Here is a 17,722-nt window from a genome sequence, read left to right as displayed (position 1 = left end):
CGCACACACATGTATGTACATGCACACACACGCACATATATACACTTAACAGGTGTCTGTGTCCCTCCTTGCAGGTGGCTTGTTTTGGACCAAACATCTACTCTGCCTTCCTCAAGGCTATGCTATCCACTGGCTTCAAGCTGCCTACAAAAGGAATCCTCATCGGGATCCAGGTCTGTGTGTGTGTGTGGTTCAAGAGAGTACACATCAGGGTTAACAAGCCTCAGTCCACTGACACTTCCCTTTTTCAAACACTCTCAAATTGTTTAATCCATAATCTCACAATTGTCAGGATTTGTTTTTTCTTCCCAAGTCTCTTGCCAAAGTGCTTTGCTCTGTAAAAAGCTGTTTTCAGGTACATGTCAGATACTAAAACAGAGTAGACAAAAGCGGTTGACACCCTATTCCTTATATAGTGCACTACTTTCGACCAGAGCCCTATTATCCTGGTCAAAAGAAGTGCACCATATATGAAATAGGGTGCAATGTGGGACGCAGCTTAAAAAGGTTGCTGTTTCTCATGTGTGTGTCAGAAACAGCCATGCGTGTGCAGCTAGTAAGATTAATGTAGTGTTCATGTGTAATACGTAGCTAGCGCTCTTCAACGAGCCAGTCAGTGGGGTTATGAATGAGTGCCTCAGGCCTGCTCCTAGCTAGCCACACTAAAGCTGAATAGCAGGATCTGTAAAAGGCTGATGCATTCATATCATAAATGATCATCGATCCACGGACTGGTCTCCCATGGCTACGACAGCACTTCTGATGGAAAGTTAAAAGTGTGTGCGTGTATGTCTGTGCCTGTGTGTACATCAGATACTTACATAGATGTCTTGAAATTGAGAGAGGAAGGTCTTGTTTATAAAGTCTTCTGTGTCTATGTTTTCATTGGGTAGAGAGAGATATGGATAAACAGGGCATTATGAGCTCTCTGTAGAGTTCCCACATCCTCCCTCTAAATGTTTCCCCCTCTCGCTCTTCCCCTCTTTCTTCCTCCTCTCCTTTCACTCTCCTTCTCTTTTCCCTCTCTCCCTCCTTCCCTCTTACCCTCCCCCTGTCCTCTCTCTTCCTCCCTGTCTCCTCCCCTCTCCTAACCTCCCCCTGTCCTCTCTCTCTTCCTCCCTGTCCCCTCCCCTCTCTTACCCTCCCCCTGTCCTCTCTCTTCCTCCCTGTCTCCTCCCCTCTCCTAACCTCCCCCTGTCCTCTCTCTCTTCCTCCCTGTCTCCTCCCCTCTCTTACCCTCCCCCTGTCCTCTCTCTCTTCCTCCCTGTCTCCTCCCCTCTCTTACCCTCCCCCTGTCCTCTCTCTCTTCCTCCCTGTCTTCTCCCTCTCTCTGGTGACAGACTCTTCTCTCCATCTTTCTACTTCCTTTCACTCTCTCCTTCTCTTTTCCCTCCCTTTCTTCCTCCTCCCTTCTCTTCCCCTCTCCCCCCTCTCCTCTCACTCGTTCTTCCTGTCTCCAGTGACAGACTGTCTGTGTGTGAGGAAGTCCTTTGAGGGCCAGATGAAAGTTGACAGTGGTTATTTCTCATCATGGCATTCAGCTCCACATGTCACAAGTGCTCAGTGCAGGTCTGATGGGAGAATATGTCTAGCACTATGAAGGCCTGCTACCCACCAGGAGAATATGTGTTGCGTTATGAAGGCCTAGTACCTAGTAATGGGGGAAAAAATCGATACAGTTACATATCAGGATATTCTTATTGATGATATATCGTATAGTTTTGACTATCGCAATATTATTTTTGTGCTAGTTGGCTGCACCTGCACTGAAACAGTATTTTCTTCATAGCTTGTTTCCCATCCTCTTTCTAAATAGGGAGCCAATTTGTTTTCCAAATCAAATTTATTTATATAGCCCTTCGTACATCAGCTGATATCTCAAAGTGCTGTACAGAAACCCAGCCTAAAACCCCAAACAGCAAGCAATGCAGGTGTAGAAGCACGGTGGCTAGGAAAAACTCCCTAGAAAGGCCAAAACCTAGGAAGAAACCTAGAGAGGAACCAGGCTATGTGGGGTGGCCAGTCCTCTTCTGGCTGTGCCGGGTGGAGATTATAACAGAACATGGCCAAGATGTTCAAATGTTCATAAATGACCAGCATGGTCGAATAATAATAAGGCAGAACAGTTAAAACTGGAGCAGCAGCACGGTCAGGTGGACTGGGGACAGTAAGGAGTCATCATGTCAGGTAGTCCTGGGGCATGGTCCTAGGGCTCAGGTCAGTTGAAACTGGAGCAGCAGCACGGCCAGGTGGACTGGGGACAGCAAGGAGTCATCATGTCAGGTAGTCCTGGGGCATGGTCCTAGGGCTCAGGTCCTCCGAGAGAGAGAAAGAAAGAGAGAAGGAGAGAATTAGAGAACGCACACTTAGATACTTTTCAGTACTTTTATTTCCATTACTGATCAACATTTGTCTCATGTCTCTGTCTTGTCCTTCTGCAGCAGAAATGGTGAGCACTATGTTTTGAACAGCGAATTGCACTAAAATCACAGTATTCAATCACAATATAGAATTGCCTTGTTACTGCTTAAAGATCTGACAGTACCAATGTCATGTCCCATCCTTTTATCCTCCTCTCCTCCGCCTCGCCACTATGGAACTTACTGATGTCCAAATGACCACTGGATTCTCTTCACCCACCCGGAGAGCAGGGTTTCCATTAGGAGAATTTGGGGCCGGACAGTTGAGAAATGGACCGGTCATCCATATGTGTTGGGTTTGTAACCCATTAGGGTGTCCATCCATGCAGCCAACAGCATCAATAAACCAGGGATATTACTTTCCTAAAACAATAATTGTCCACCTCACAGTTCAGCTGTCGGAGATTTGAGCACTAAATGCATCAGCACATTGCATGCATAGGCCTATAGGCTTAGTGATCCACTATAGTCAGGGTTAGAAATTAACACCCGCCAAATTGGGTATATTTTTACATTGGCGGGTAAGAATGTCTATTTCACCAGCCACCAGTTGGGTGGTCACACAGAGCAAGGCCACATGTAGAGGTTTGGTCAAATTGACTAGAAAGGCTACTAAAGTGTGGCTTTGTCCTCGTGTTTCTTGGCCAGATACAGTGCCCTCCGTAGTTATTGGGACAGTAAAGCATTTTTTCTTATTTTTACTCTATACTTCAAAAGTTTTGATTTGAATTCAAAGAATAACTATGAGGTTAAAGTGCAGACTGTCAGCTTTAATTAGAATTTTCATTCATATCAGGTGAACCATTTTAGAGGAGCAAAAGTATTGGGAAAAATGTGCTGATGTGAATTAAAGTAGTAAAAAGTTAGCTATTTGGTCCCATATTCCTAGCACGCAATGACCACATTACGCTTGTGACTGTACAAACTTGTTGGATGTATTTGCTGTTTGTTTTGGTTGTGTTTCAGATTATTTTGTTCTCAGTAGAAATTCATGTCATTTTGGAGTCACTTTTATTGTAAATAGGCATGTAATATGTTTCTAAATACTTCTACATGAATGTGGATGCTACTATGATTACGGATAATTCTGAATGAATCGTGAATAAGGATTACTGAGAAAGTTAGATGCACAAATACATTATATATACAAAAGTATGTGGACACTCCTTCAAATTTGTAGATTTGGCTATTTCAACAACACCTATTGCTGACAGGTGTATAGAATTGAGCACACAGCCATGCAATCTCCATAAACAAACATTGGCAGTGGAAGGGCCTTACTGAAGAGCTCAGTGACTTTCAACGTGGCACCGTCATAGGATGCCACCTTTTCAAAAAGTCAGTTAGTTAAATTTCTGCCCTGCTAGAGCTGCCCCGGTCACCTGTAATTGCTGTTATTGTGAAGTAGAAACGTCTAGGAGCAACAACGGCTCAGCCGCGAAGTGGTAGGCCACACAAGCTCACAGAACCTGACCGCTGAAGTGCGTAGAGCCTAAAAATAATCTGTCCTTGGTTGCAACACTCACTACCGAGTTCCAAACTGCGTCTGGAAGCAACGTCCACACAATAACTGGCCGTTGGGAGATTGGTGAAATGGGTTTCCATGACCGAGCAGCCGCACACAAGCCTAAGAATACAATGCGCAATGTCAAGAGTCAGCTGGAGTGGTGTAAAGCTCACCGCCATTGGACTCTGGAGCAGTGGAAATGTGATCTCTGGAGTGATGAATCACTCTTCACCATCTGGCAGTCCGACAGACTAATCTGGGTTTGGCAGATGCCAGTAGAACGCTACCTGCCCCAATGCATAGTGCAAACTGTAAAATTTGGTGGAGGAGGAATAATGGTCTGGGGCTGTTTTTCATGGTTCTGTCTAGGTCCCTTAGTTCCATTGAAGGGAAATTTTAACGCAGTTCGGTGCTTCCAACTTTGTGGCAACAGTTTAGGGAAGGCCCTTTCCTGTTTCAGCATGACAATGCCCCCGTGCACAAAGTGAGGTCCATACATAAATGGTTTGTCGAGATTGGTGTGGAAGAACTTGACTGGCCTGTACTGAGCCCTGACCTCAACCCCATTGAACACCTTTGGGATGAATTGGAACTCCGACAGTGAGCCAGGCCTAATCGCCCAACATCAGTGCCCGACCTCACTAATGCTCTTGTGGATGAATTGAGGCAAGTCCCCGCAGCAATGTGCCAACATCTAGTGGAAAACCTTCCCAGAAGAGTGGAGCAAAGGGGGGACCAACTCCATATAATGCCCCTGATTTTGGAATGTGATGTTTGACAAGCAGGTGTCTACATACTTTTGGTCATGTAGTGTATCATACCCCCCAAAAACATGCTATCCTCCCCTGTTATTGTAAAGGTGAGAGGTTAGCATGTCTTGAGGTTATGATATTTGTGCATCTGTAACTTAGAACAAAAAGTAGAAAAAATGCTTTACCGTCCCAATAATTACGGAGGGCACTGTATATCATTTACTTCACACTCTACATTGTTTTTCAATGTTAGTTTGAGTTTGCTGCAACCGTCTGCTGCTAGGAAGACATCGCAGTCTGAGATTGTTTTCAGATAAAACCAGTAATGACGTCATTCACAAGGCAGTCTATTCGCTGAGGCTAATATTTAGGGCTCCCGAGGGGCGCAGCGTTCTAAGGCACTCAATCTCAGTGCTAGAGGCGTCACTACAGACCCTAGTTCGATTCTAGGCTGTATCACAACCGGCCGTGGTTGGGAGTCCCACAGGGCGGCGCACAATTGTCTTGTTAAATAAAGGTTCAATCAAAATAATGATAATAGGATCATCTTTGGGAGAAACGTGAGAGAGTGACCAAATAAGGGAATGAATAGAAATCAACATGTTTTGCGTTATTGTTTGTATATTATCACAAACAAAGTACTAGGGTAGTGAATTGATGTTAGCTTTAGCTGTCAGCTAGCAAGGAAAGTTAGTCTACAAGCTGGAAGTCACCGGTATCATCTTCCGTTGTAAAGCCTGAATGAACATAGTTTTCCGAACTTTTTAATGAACAGTTTCAACATTTCTACATGGCATGTCGCATTATTCCAGACTGTGTTAACTTCTGTGCAGCATTACCGGTGACATACCAGCCTCCCAGTGCAGGCTAGCAATGAGTAAGTGGACCTAACATGATGCAGCCTCCCAGTGCAGGCTAGCAGTGAGTAAGTGGACCTAACATGATGCAGCCTCCCAGTGCAGACTGGCAGTGAGTAAGTGGAGCAGGCACAGCGCACGCTATAATAAGGGGTCCACTGTGCTGATTGACCGGCATGATCCGTCAGACACATTCAGAATTACCGAAAGTAACAACCTTTCTAGTATCGAAGAAGTACCGAAGTTTCAGTATACCGTGCCACGCTACTCCACTGTATGATAGGCTGGAGTAAAACTGACTAGGCAATCAGGATCGATAATAAACAGAGTAGCAGCAGTGTAAAGGAAAGGGGGATACCTAGTCATTTGTCCAACAATGTATTCAACTGAAATGTTTCCTCCGCATTTAACCCAACCCCTCTGAATCAGAGAGGTGCGGGGGGCTGCCTTAATTGATATCCACGTCTTCGGCGCCCAGGGGACAGTAGACTGTGTGTGTGTGTGTGTTGGAGTGTCAGTGTGTGGTTAGTCCAGTGAGTATACGTAGAACCAGTGCAGAAAAATGTATAAGGGGGGGGGGGGGGGTCAATGCAAATAGTCAGAGTAGCCATTTAATTATCTGTTCAGCGGTCTTAAGGCTTGGGGGTAGAAGCTGTAGGTGTTCCTTTTGTCCAGGTGGGAAAGGTCACTGTGGAGTGCAATAGAGATTGCGTCATCAGTGGGTCTGTTGCGGCGATATCTGAATTAGAGTGGGCCCAGGGTGTCTGGGATGATGGTGTTGATGTGAGCAATGACCAGCCTTTCAAAGCCTTGCATGGCTACAGATGTGAGTGCTACGGGGCAATAGTCATTTAGACAGGTTATCTTAGCATTCTTGGGCACAGGGACTATGGTGGTCTTCTTGAAACATGTAGGTATTACAGACTCTGTCAGGGAGAGGTTGAAAATATCAGTGAAGACACTTGCCAGCTGGTGAACCTGTTTAAAAGTCTTACTCACATTGGCAACGGAGAGTGTGATCACACAGTCATCCGGAACAGCTGGTGCTCTCATGCATGGTTGGTTCAGTGTTGCTTGCCTCAAAGCGATCATCGAAGGCATTTAGCTCGTCTGGTAGGCTCGTGTCACTGGGCAGCTCGCGACTGGATTTCACTATGTAATCCGTGATAGTTTGCAAACCCTGCCACATTTGACGAGCTTCAGAGCCGGTGTATTAAGTGTCGATCTTGGTCCTGAATAGACGGTTTGATGGTTCCTCAGAGGGCGTAGTGGGATTTCTTATAAGCGTCCAGATTAGTGTCTTGCGCCTATAAAACGGCTGCAGGATATTATATTGCAACAAACACAACATTACATTTGGAAAACATTTTCCAAGAGAACAAAATGAAACAAAACACTTGCAAACTGGTTTAAACCGTTTTTGTTTTACTTCAATGAAAAAGGCATCCATCTTCACAAGAAACAGTAGCCCGAGGCTCCTCTCTTGCTCTCTCGCTCCATCATCAGCAGCAGGCGCATAAGGCAGCGCAGAAGACAGTGAGAAAATGGTGCTGAAGCACGAAATCGGGATGTATGATATGCTGCTATGGACAATTTGGCCAGCTACAATTTTATTTATCGACTTTTCATTTATTTTATCGGCCAAAAGCCGTCAATTACCGGCTTACGGAAACCCTGCGAGAGATGGAAGAATGAAGGGAGAGAGAGGAATGAAGAGAGAGGTTGTTATAGGGTCATTGTCCATGTCCGTTTCTAATAAGACTTCAACAAAGGGTGGACACTAGTGTGAAATCGGAATATCTGTGTGTGTGTGTGTGTCTGCAGGTACTAGGGACAGAGCGGAGGGTGGTGTGAAATCAGAATTAGCGACCGAGGCTGTGTTTCTCTTCTACCTTTCCCTCCTAATGACCAGCCTACATGGCTGTGAATCTGACACGCCTTTACAAACCTGATTACTTGGTCCTGTTTAACACAGTGTGATGACACAACTAGGTTGTTGATCTGGCTCACAGGGGAGAAGAGGAGGAAAGAATGTACAGATTTAATCTTAAGAGAGGTGTTTCTTCTGTTTCTCCTCTATTGATGTTCAAAAGCAAACGCTACCAAGGGACAGAGACCCATATGCGTCCCAAATGGCACCCTATTCCCTATGTAGTGCACTACTTTTTGACCAGGGCTTAGTTTGTGATTCTGATTAGATTTTTACCTCCCTCAGCATTCGTTCCGGCCCAACTTCTTAGCCACAGCACACCAGCTGAATGAAGAAGGCTTTAAGGTGAGTACTACTGTTCGTTCTCAATTACTACTCTTCAAATGAAATGTTATTGGTCACATACACGTGTTTAGCAGATGCTATTGCGGGTCTAGCAAAATTCTTCTCTCCTATTGGAAGTTCAGTCATGAGTTAGACTGCTAGTCGACCTGATAGTCTATGCACAACCCAAAACAACTCACCAAAACACTGAAGAGAAAGAGAACAAACTGACATTTGCTTCTCTCCCCCTCTGTGTGTGTGTGTGTGTGTGTGTGGTCTCTCCTCCAGCTCTTTGCTACAGAGGCCACCTCGGCCTGGCTCTCTGCCAATGACGTGCCCGCCACCCCTGTGGCATGGCCCAGCCAGGAGGGAGGAGACGCCAGCTTGCCCAGTATTATCAGGTGAGGGGATAAGGGCAAGGGGCGACTGTCTGGAATAGAGGGATGAAGAGAGGGAGGGATAAAGAGTAAGTTCTATTAGTCGTATGTACAGGATACGCATGGTATACATCGTCCAATGAAATGCTTTCTTGCAAGTTCTCAACAAAGCAACAGCAATAAGAAATAATAAAAGATAAAAATACGAACATGAAGTAAATGTTTCAATAGAATAAACATTTTGCATAATTATAATACAGGATGGTACAATTTCTAGTCCAATATTAACATGTGTATTGGGGAAGAGGGGGATAGGGGGCCAGTGTATAAACTGAGTCTGGTAGCAGCAGTTGTGATGTGTGGGTGTGTAGTATGAATGAATATGTGTGTGTATGTCTGTGTGGTTGTGTGCATGAATGTATATGTGTGTGTGTATGGCTGTGTGTGTGTGTAGTATGAATGTGTGTGTGTGTGTAGTATGAATGCATATGTGTGTGTATATGTCTGTGTGGGTGTGTAGTATGAATGAATATGTGTGTGTATGTCTGTGTGGGTGGGTGTGTAGTATGAATGTATATGTGTGTGTGTGTGTGTGTAGTATGGATGTGTATGTCTGTGTGTGTGTAGTATAAATGTGTGTGGGTGTGTAGTATGAATGTATGTCTGTGTTTGTATGTCTATGTGGGTGTGTAGTATGAATGTATATGTGTATGTCTGTGTGGGTGTGTGCTAAGGTGTGTAGTAACAGAGCAGGTGATCAGTCCAATTCAAGTAGTCTGATGACTTGTAGATAGAAACTGTCTCTGAGCCTGTTGGTATCAGACCTCATTCTCCAGTACCGTCATCATTATGGAGAACAGCTTGTTTCTGGGGTGTGTGGGGTCCTTGATGATGCTACGTGCCTTCCTCAGGCACTGTTTTGAGTAGATGTCCTGGATGGGTGGGAGCACGGTCTCAGTGATGGACTGGGCCATCTTCACCACCCACTGGAGGGCCTTGCGGTCGTGAACGGAGCAATTCCCGTACCAGGCCATGATGAAACCGGTCAGGACGCTCTCGATGATGAAGCGGGAGTATTTGGAGAACACCCGGGGCAGCATGCCAAATTTCCTTAGCCGTCTTAGGAAGTAGAGACACTGGTGCACCATCTTGTCAAGAGTGGTGGTATTGTTGGTACATGACAAGTTCTCTGTGATGTGGACACTGAATAACTTAAAACTTGTGACTCTCTCTACTGCATTCTAGTTTGATGTGGATCGGAGCACCCTCCTTTCAAACGTTATTAATCTACCTTCCGAAAATACCTCTCATCTTTTGTGACAACTGATGCGTCCTCTCCTTCAGTGTGGAATTAAGCATGTAACTGTGTTGACAGTCATTGATCAACAAGTCATTTTGCATCCCGAACAACCCCAGGCAATTAAATCAAACGTTATTGGTGTTTAGCAGATGTTATTGTGGGTGTAGCGAAATGCTTGTTTCTTGCTCCTACAATGCAGTAATATCTAACAAGTAATATCTAACAATTTCACAACAATACACACAATACGCACAAATCTAAAGTAAAGGAATAGAATTAAGAATATATAAATATTTGGACGAGCCATGTCAGGGCTGTCAAAAGTGTGCGCAACTGGTTAACTGAAGTCGGGTGCAGGAGAGCAGAGATGAGTGAACAGGCACACTTTATTTGGCAGAAGGAAAACAGTCGGACGCAACTGCGTAACGACACTCCCGCTAAAGGCAAAAGGCGAATAGCGCAGTCGTCACACAAATAATGTACAGCATATAATTCTACGGGTTCCAAACAAGACCCGGCAAAAATCCAGCATGAAGCGTCAGACATGACACGTAACAAACAATTACACACACACACATGGGGGGGAACAGAGGATAATATATGCGTAGAGAATGAGGGGATGTAAAACAGGTGTGCGGATGAACAAGACAAAACAAATGGAAAATGAAAGGTGGAGCGGCGATGGCTAGAAGACCGGTGACGTCGACCGCCGAGCGCCGCCCGAACAAGGAGAGGAGCCGACTTCGGCGGGAGTCGTGACAAGAGGGGCATAGACTAAGATATAGTAGATACAGTGTATTATTATTTTATTTTTTAATCTTTATTTAACTAGGCAAGTCAGTTAAGAACAAATTCTTATTTCCAATGATGGCCTAGGAACAGTGGGTTAACTGCCTTGTTCAGGGCCAGAACGACAGATTTTTACCTTGTCAGGTCGGGGGATTCGATCTTACAACCTTCCGGTTACTAGTCCAACGCTGTAACCACCTCTGCGCTACCTGCCGCCCCACTAATATACATATGAGATGAGTAATACAAAATATGTAAACATTATTAAATTGACTAGTGTTCCATTATTAAAGTGGCCAATGATGTCAAGTCTATGTATATGGGGCAGCAGCCTCTAATGTGCTAGTGATGGCTATTTAACAGTCTGATGGCCTTGAGATAGAAGCTGTTTTTAAGTCTCTCGGTCCCGGCTTTGATGCACCTGTACTGACCTCGCCTTCTGGATGAAAGCGGGGTAAACAGGCAGGGACTCGGGTGGTTGTTGTCCCTGATAATCTTTATGGCCTTCCTGTGACATCGGGGGCTGTAGGTGTTCTGGAGGGCAGGTAGTTTGCCCCCTGTGATTCGATGGGCAGACCTCACCACCCTCTGGAGAGCCCTGCAGTTGTGGGCAGTGCAGTTGCCGTACCAGCCTGACAGGATGCTCTCAATTGTGCATCTGTAAAAGTTTGTGAGGGTTTTAGGTGCCAAGACAAATTTCTTCAGCCTCCTGAGGTTGAAGAGGCGCTGTTGCGCCTTCTTCACCACACTGTCTGTGTGGGTGGACCATTTCAGTTTGTCTGTGATGTGTAAGCAGAGGAACTTGAAGCTTTCCACCTTCTCCACTGCGGTCCCGTTGATGTGGATAGGGGGGTACTTCCTCTGCTGTTTCCTGAAGTCCACGATCAGCTTTGTTTTGTTGACGTCAGGTGAGTTATTTTCCTGGCACCACACTCCCAGGGCCCACACCTCCGCCCTGTAGGCTGTCTCGTCATTGTTTGTAATCAGGCCTACTACTGTGTTGTTTGCAAACTTGATGATTGAGTTGGAGGCGTGCGTGGCCACGCAGTCATGGGTGAACAGGGAGTACAGGAGAGGGCTGAGCACGCACCCTTGTGGTGCCCCAGTTGTGAAGATCAACGAAGTGGAGGTGTTGTTTCCAACCTTCACCACCTGGGGGCATCCCGTCACAAAGTCCAGGTCCCAGTTGTACAGGGTGGGGTTCAGACCCAGGGCCTCGAGCTTGGAGGGTACTATGGTGTTGAATGCTGAGCTGTAGTCAATGAATATCAGTAGCCTACTGTAGTAAAACTGTGCACTGTGCCCAGCTTCACACACTGACCAACGCGAGGTAGGCGGCCTGATCTTGAACATCTGCACGGCACCTTCAGCATTCAAATGCTAAATTGGCTTGCGCGATATTCTGCTTTATTAGTTTAGTGACAACCTAGGAAATCTGCTAGGTTGTTATTGTTATCTATGTGCAGTTGTATGTGTTGTATTGTATGTTACCGGAATAAATGTAAACTATTGGAGACATTTGGCTATACAGTGCCTTGCGAAAGTATTCGGCCCCCTTGAACTTTGCGACCTTTTGCCACATTTCAGGCTTCAAACATAAAGATATAAAACTGTATTTTTTTGTGAAGAATCAACAACAAGTGGGACATAATCATGAAGTGGAACGACATTTATTGGATATTTCTAACTTTTTTAACAAATCAAAAACTGAAAAATTGGGCGTGCAAAATTATTCAGCCCCCTTAAGTTAATACTTTGTAGCGCCACCTTTTGCTGCGATTACAGCTGTAAGTCGCTTGGGGTATGTCTCTATCAGTTTTGCACATCGAGAGACTGACATTTTTTCCCATTCCTCCTTGCAAAACAGCTCGAGCTCAGTGAGGTTGGATGGAGAGCATTTGTGAACAGCAGTTTTCAGTTCTTTCCACAGATTCTCGATTGGATTCAGGTCTGGACTTTGACTTGGCCATTCTAACACCTGGATATGTTTATTTTTGAACCATTCCATTGTAGATTTTGCTTTATGTTTTGGATCATTGTCTTGTTGGTAGACAAATCTCCGTCCCAGTCTCAGGTCTTTTGCAGACTCCATCAGGTTTTCTTCCAGAATGGTCCTGTATTTGGCTCCATCCCATCAATTTTAACCATCTTCCCTGTCCCTGCTGAAGAAAAGCAGGCCCAAACCATGATGCTGCCACCACCATGTTTGACAGTGGGGATGGTGTGTTCAGCTGTGTTGCTTTTACGCCAAACATAACATTTTGCATTGTTGCCAAAAAGTTAAATTTTGGTTTCATCTGACCAGAGCACCTTCTTCCACATGTTTGGTGTGTCTCCCATGTGGCTTGTGGCAAACTTTAAACGACACTTTTTATGGATATCTTTAAGAAATGGCTTTCTTCTTGCCACTCTTCCATAAAGGCCAGATTTGTGCAATATACGACTGATTGTTGTCCTATGGACAGAGTCTCCCACCTCAGCTGTAGATCTCTGCAGTTCATCCAGAGTGATCATGGGCCTCTTGGCTGCATCTCTGATCAGTCTTCTCCTTGTATGAGCTGAAAGTTTAGAGGGACGGCCAGGTCTTGGTAGATTTGCAGTGGTCTGATACTCCTTCCATTTCAATATTATCGCTTGCACAGTGCTCCTTGGGATGTTTAAAGCTTGGGAAATCTTTTTGTATCCAAATCCGGCTTTAAACTTCTTCACAACAGTATCTCGGACCTGCCTGGTGAGTTCCTCGTTCTTCATGATGCTCTCTGCGCTTTTAACGGACCTCTGAGACTATCACAGTGCAGGTGCATTTATACGGAGACTTGATTACACACAGGTGTATTGTATTTATCATCATTAGTAATTTAGGTCAACATTGGATCATTCAGAGATCCTCACTGAACTTCTGGAGAGAGTTTGCTGCACTGAAAGTAAAGGGGCTGAATAATTTTGCACGCCCAATTTTTCAGTTTTTGATTTGTTAAAAAAGTTTGAAATATCAAATAAATGTCGTTCCACTTCATGATTGTGTCCCACTTGTTGTTGATTCTTCACAAAAAAATACAGTTTTATATCTTTATGTTTGAAGCCTGAAATGTGGCAAAAGGTCGCAAAGTTCAAGGGGGCCGAATACTTTCGCAAGGCACTGTACCTGATGAACAGGCTTAGTATAGATTTTACTTAGCTTGTTCAGGTTCACCAACAGCAATAGTTTTTTAGGTAGTTTGGTTTTAAACAATCAGTGTATATGGTCATTTTTAGATATACAGGGTAAAGTTCATATTTTCATAACAAGAACAACAATCAAGTTTTGTGAGGCACGCTGCATGGCCGATGCAGGAGGAAAAATAAGGTTACTCCGTAAAAACGTCAACGGTCATAACCATTCGATTTTGAGGTGGGTGGGGGGGTTAAATCCAAAGTTGGCTATATATTAATTGGCTATGTCATAGCTCATTTGTAAACGGTAAGTATTGATACAATACTAGCTCAAACACTTAATCTGCAAAAATGACAAGTTAATTTAGTGGGTGATGGTGATTTCAGAACCGAAGTGGGGGGACTAAAAACATGTTGCCCCCACTAATCTCATATTGGTAGTGAGGTGGTGCCTAGTTTCCCTTATGGCTCAGCTCAGGTGCCAAAATAGTAGATACACCCTAGACATGCATCATTTACACACACACACACGCAGAAGTCAGTTCAGACAGATCCGGATCAGAGAGGCCCAACTCATGAGCTAATCAGCAGAGGATTTGGAAATTTAATGTGTTTATGCAACGAATGTTAGTGCATCAAACTGAATCGCAACGATTCGTTCTCTAATCAAAACGAATCCCACAAATCGTTTCAAGCTAAAAACGTATCAATCCTGTATCGTATCGGAGCCCATGTACAGTATCTAGATGCGTATGGAATTGTCTTGAAAGGGAAAGATGCACATCCCTAGTATTTTGATAACATCTCACTCCTTACAGCTCTTGGTGCTTCATCACTATAATATATTTGGTGTGTGATTAAACTCTGAATAATGTCTCAGAACACACAGTCCAATTACACAGCATTATAAGGAATTATGAAATATAACAACAAGGAGTGCACACACTACTCCTCCTTACACAGTGCTGCTGTTAGCCTCAGGAGAGGCACGTGATGTGTGTGTGATTGTGGACAGGATTTGATGTCACCTTTGTTTTAATGTGGTTGTCATCTGAAAGGCTTCAGATATAAATGTATCTTTAGATGCTTTACCTCGTCTGTTTATCCACAGCCCTCTCTTCTCTCTTCTTCCTCTCTTCTCCTCTCCCTTTCTCTCTTCTCCTCGGTTCACTGTAACCTTTCTCTGTGTATGTGTGTAGGCTGATCAATGAGGGCCACATTGACCTGGTGATAAACCTTCCTAACAACAACAGCAAGTTCCTCAGGGACAATTTCCTGATTCGCAGGATGGCTGTGGACCACGGGGTGCCTCTCATCACCAACCACCAGGTACACAGACACAGTGACAAGACACACACACACACACACACACACACACTCAGAGGGACAAATGCAGGTACACAAACATGCATACTCCACGCCATACAGACACACACACGCAGGGACACACACACAGAGACACATGCAAGCTCTCACACTCAAACACACACACACACACATCCAACGCAACTTACAGTACTTTCAAGAATTGAACTGACAATCATGTCTTAAACAGATTGAGACACCTTTCCAGGGTCAGTTTCAATTCAGGAAGTTAACTGCAATTCCAAGTTTTACTCATAGAAAAGCATTATTTGGAATTGGAGTACTTCCCGAATTGAATTGACCCCATCACTGAACCTTTCCCTGTGGTCCCGTCAGGTGGTCAAGCTGTTTGCTGAGGCCATAAAGTATGCCAGCGAGTTGGACACCACCAGCCTGTTCCACTACCGCCAACGGGACGCTGATCGCCAACGGGACGCTGACCTCGAAAAGGAAGCTGACCGCCTTAGGGACACTGCCACCAGACTGCCGAGCTAGAGCTGTACCCCCCCCCCCCCCCCTTCTCATCTCTTCCGCTATCTCTGACCCTCCCTCTATCCCTCATCCTCCTCCCCCCATCCCTCCCCCACAGGGCCCAGACACAGCACAGTACAGCACAGCCCACTCCATCAGGGTCCTCCAACACCAGGAAAGACCATGATGACCCTTGACCTTTCACGTGACATGCTTCTTTACAGAGTAGAGGTGTATTTGTCCCCTTTCCCCTGAAGTGTGCACTCACACACTCCTCCCCATTGATTTTAAAGTGTTGGATTGGTGTAAGAATGTTGGGCCAGAGGGAGTTTCCACCATATTTCTTACATCAGTCAACTCCTCTGAAATCCTTGAAGGGAAGCAAACACTTTAGGAGAAAGGACAGAGATTTGGACACAGGGCTCGTCTTCCATGACAACTGTTGCTGCCTGTCTCTTTTCCTCTGTGATGTCTGGCGGATACTGTAGCATAGATAGTTACTGTAGCAAAGATAGTTACTGTACCAGAAGTTAAAGGGGGTAAACCATTGTTATTGACACCTGTAAATGTAGCCCATAATTATATGCCAAATCTTTATACATGTGTTTTAAAGACATTTCTCATCTAGGGATAGAGGACATAGTATGTTTGTTTGTGATCTCATTTAACCACATCCAAGGGCAGTATCTTTCCTGTTTACACTCCACAAACACATTTTCTTTATCATAGTATGGCTGTATTTTCCTCATACTGAAAACACATAAAACACCTTTGATATTTTGTTCTCCAGTTCAGAAGCCTTCAACATTTTAAAGTCTAAAACAGACCTTGCTGACAAACTTTTAAAAGCAGCGGGTGGCCATCCTATTATCTCTGACCAGAACACCGGGCATCATTTTCTGTTCCAGTGACTACATGTTGACTCACCACTGATCGTCTCTAACTATCCCACTGCGGCCAGCCGCTGCTTTCAGCCGTTGGTCGGCACGGTGTGATTTGTACGTAGTAATGCCTGCTACATTAAAGGACTCAGTTTGGCCAGTGACCCACACTACTGCTTCATGCATTTTGGTTATGGACTAAAGATGGTGCTATGGACCCAACTAGGATTGTATGTGTGTGTTGAGTGCAGTGTTGGGAAAAGTACCCAATTGTCATACTTGAGTAAAACTATAGATACTTAGAAAGTTACTCAAGTACAAGTGAGTCACCCCCCTTAAGTAAAAGTCTAAAAGTATTTGGTTCTTAAGTGTCTAAAATTAAGGTAGAAATCATTTCAAATTCCTTATATTAAGCAAAGCAGACGGCATCATTGTCTTGTATTAAAAATGTACAGATAACTAGGGGCACACTCCAACACTCAGACATCATTTTGAAAATATGCATTTTTGTTTAGTGATTCCACCAGATCAGAGGCAGCAGGGATGACCACGTGTTCTCTTGATAAGTCCGTGAATGGGACAATTTTCCTGTTCTGCTAAGCATTCAAAATGTAACGAGTACTTTTGGGTGTCAGGTAAAATGTACATTATTTTCTTTAGGAATGTAGTAAAATGTAGTAAAATTTGTCAAAAATATAAATAGCAAAGTAAAGTACAGATACCCCCAACAAAAACTTCTTAAGTAGTACTTTAACGTATTTTACTGAAATACTTTGCACCACTGGTTGAGTGTGTGTGTGTTGAGTGTGTTTTACTAGGCACCCTTCGAGATAGCTTCTACATTCTTGATATTTTGAGGCCGATATCAAGTTATGAATGTATCCAAAGTGCTTCTGTCTTTAAAAAAAAACTATCTGAAAGTTTTTAGTTATTTTGGGGACAATTTTAGTTAACGATCCTAACAGCTGATTAGTTATATTTTACATGTATTTGTGTGTCCATGTTTATAAATAACATGAGCTTACATTACAAAGTACTCTCCCTTTTCTAAACATCTGCATTCTGCATACATACAAATGTAATAAAAGCAATATTCACCATGTTTTAGCTGCAGTCTATGTTTATTTGACTGTATCCCTGGGTTTACCCTGCTGTATAGAAGTTAGACAGTTTCAGTGCCCTAGGGAATCAGGTTTTGCAGGACCATAGAGGGCTGTTATAGTCTCCCTCCCCTGACCTGGAATTAACACTACTAATCAGGTGAGTACATGTTTGATTGATTGATTGGGTTTAAGTAGCACTTTTTCAGTTGCACAAAGCGCTAAGTGGGAAACACCTTATCCCCCACCAATATTTATTGATTTGTTTTGTTTGGCTTTCAGATGTTTTTCAAAGACAAAGTGTCTTTCAAACACTTTTGTTTACCACATGTAAATGACTGTACTTTGCCTGGGGCTTTGCCTCGGGCTTTGCCTGGGGCTTGGAGGAGATCACTATCACTTTAGCTGCTTTTAGACAGGCAGCCCAAGTCTTTTGACCAATCACAGGAGAGTAGGACAGGGGGGGAGGGGGGAGGGGAACGTACTGTACATGGAG

At 44.3% G+C, this 17,722-nt stretch overlaps 1 protein-coding gene across 1 annotated transcript in view; it reads left to right on the top strand.

Moving 5' to 3' along the window:
- LOC139401342 (carbamoyl-phosphate synthase 1, mitochondrial) overlaps nt 1–17,234 on the top strand; it is an 87,494-nt gene extending 70,260 nt beyond the window's left edge. Inside the window, exons 34-38 of the mRNA XM_071145662.1 lie at nt 75–173; nt 7,752–7,811; nt 8,079–8,191; nt 14,609–14,738; nt 15,111–17,234. Of these exons, the coding sequence (XP_071001763.1) occupies nt 75–173; nt 7,752–7,811; nt 8,079–8,191; nt 14,609–14,738; nt 15,111–15,269 (561 nt within the window). The 3' untranslated portion in view covers nt 15,270–17,234. The remainder of the gene's footprint in view (nt 1–74; nt 174–7,751; nt 7,812–8,078; nt 8,192–14,608; nt 14,739–15,110) is intronic.
- Nucleotides 17,235–17,722: the final 488 nt, after the last annotated feature.

The sequence above is a fragment of the Oncorhynchus clarkii genome, chromosome 3, assembly GCF_045791955.1.
Source record: "Oncorhynchus clarkii lewisi isolate Uvic-CL-2024 chromosome 3, UVic_Ocla_1.0, whole genome shotgun sequence".
NCBI lineage: Eukaryota > Metazoa > Chordata > Actinopteri > Salmoniformes > Salmonidae > Oncorhynchus > Oncorhynchus clarkii.
The sequence above is the reverse complement of the archived record's forward strand: the minus strand, read 5'-3'. Positions and strand labels throughout refer to the sequence as shown.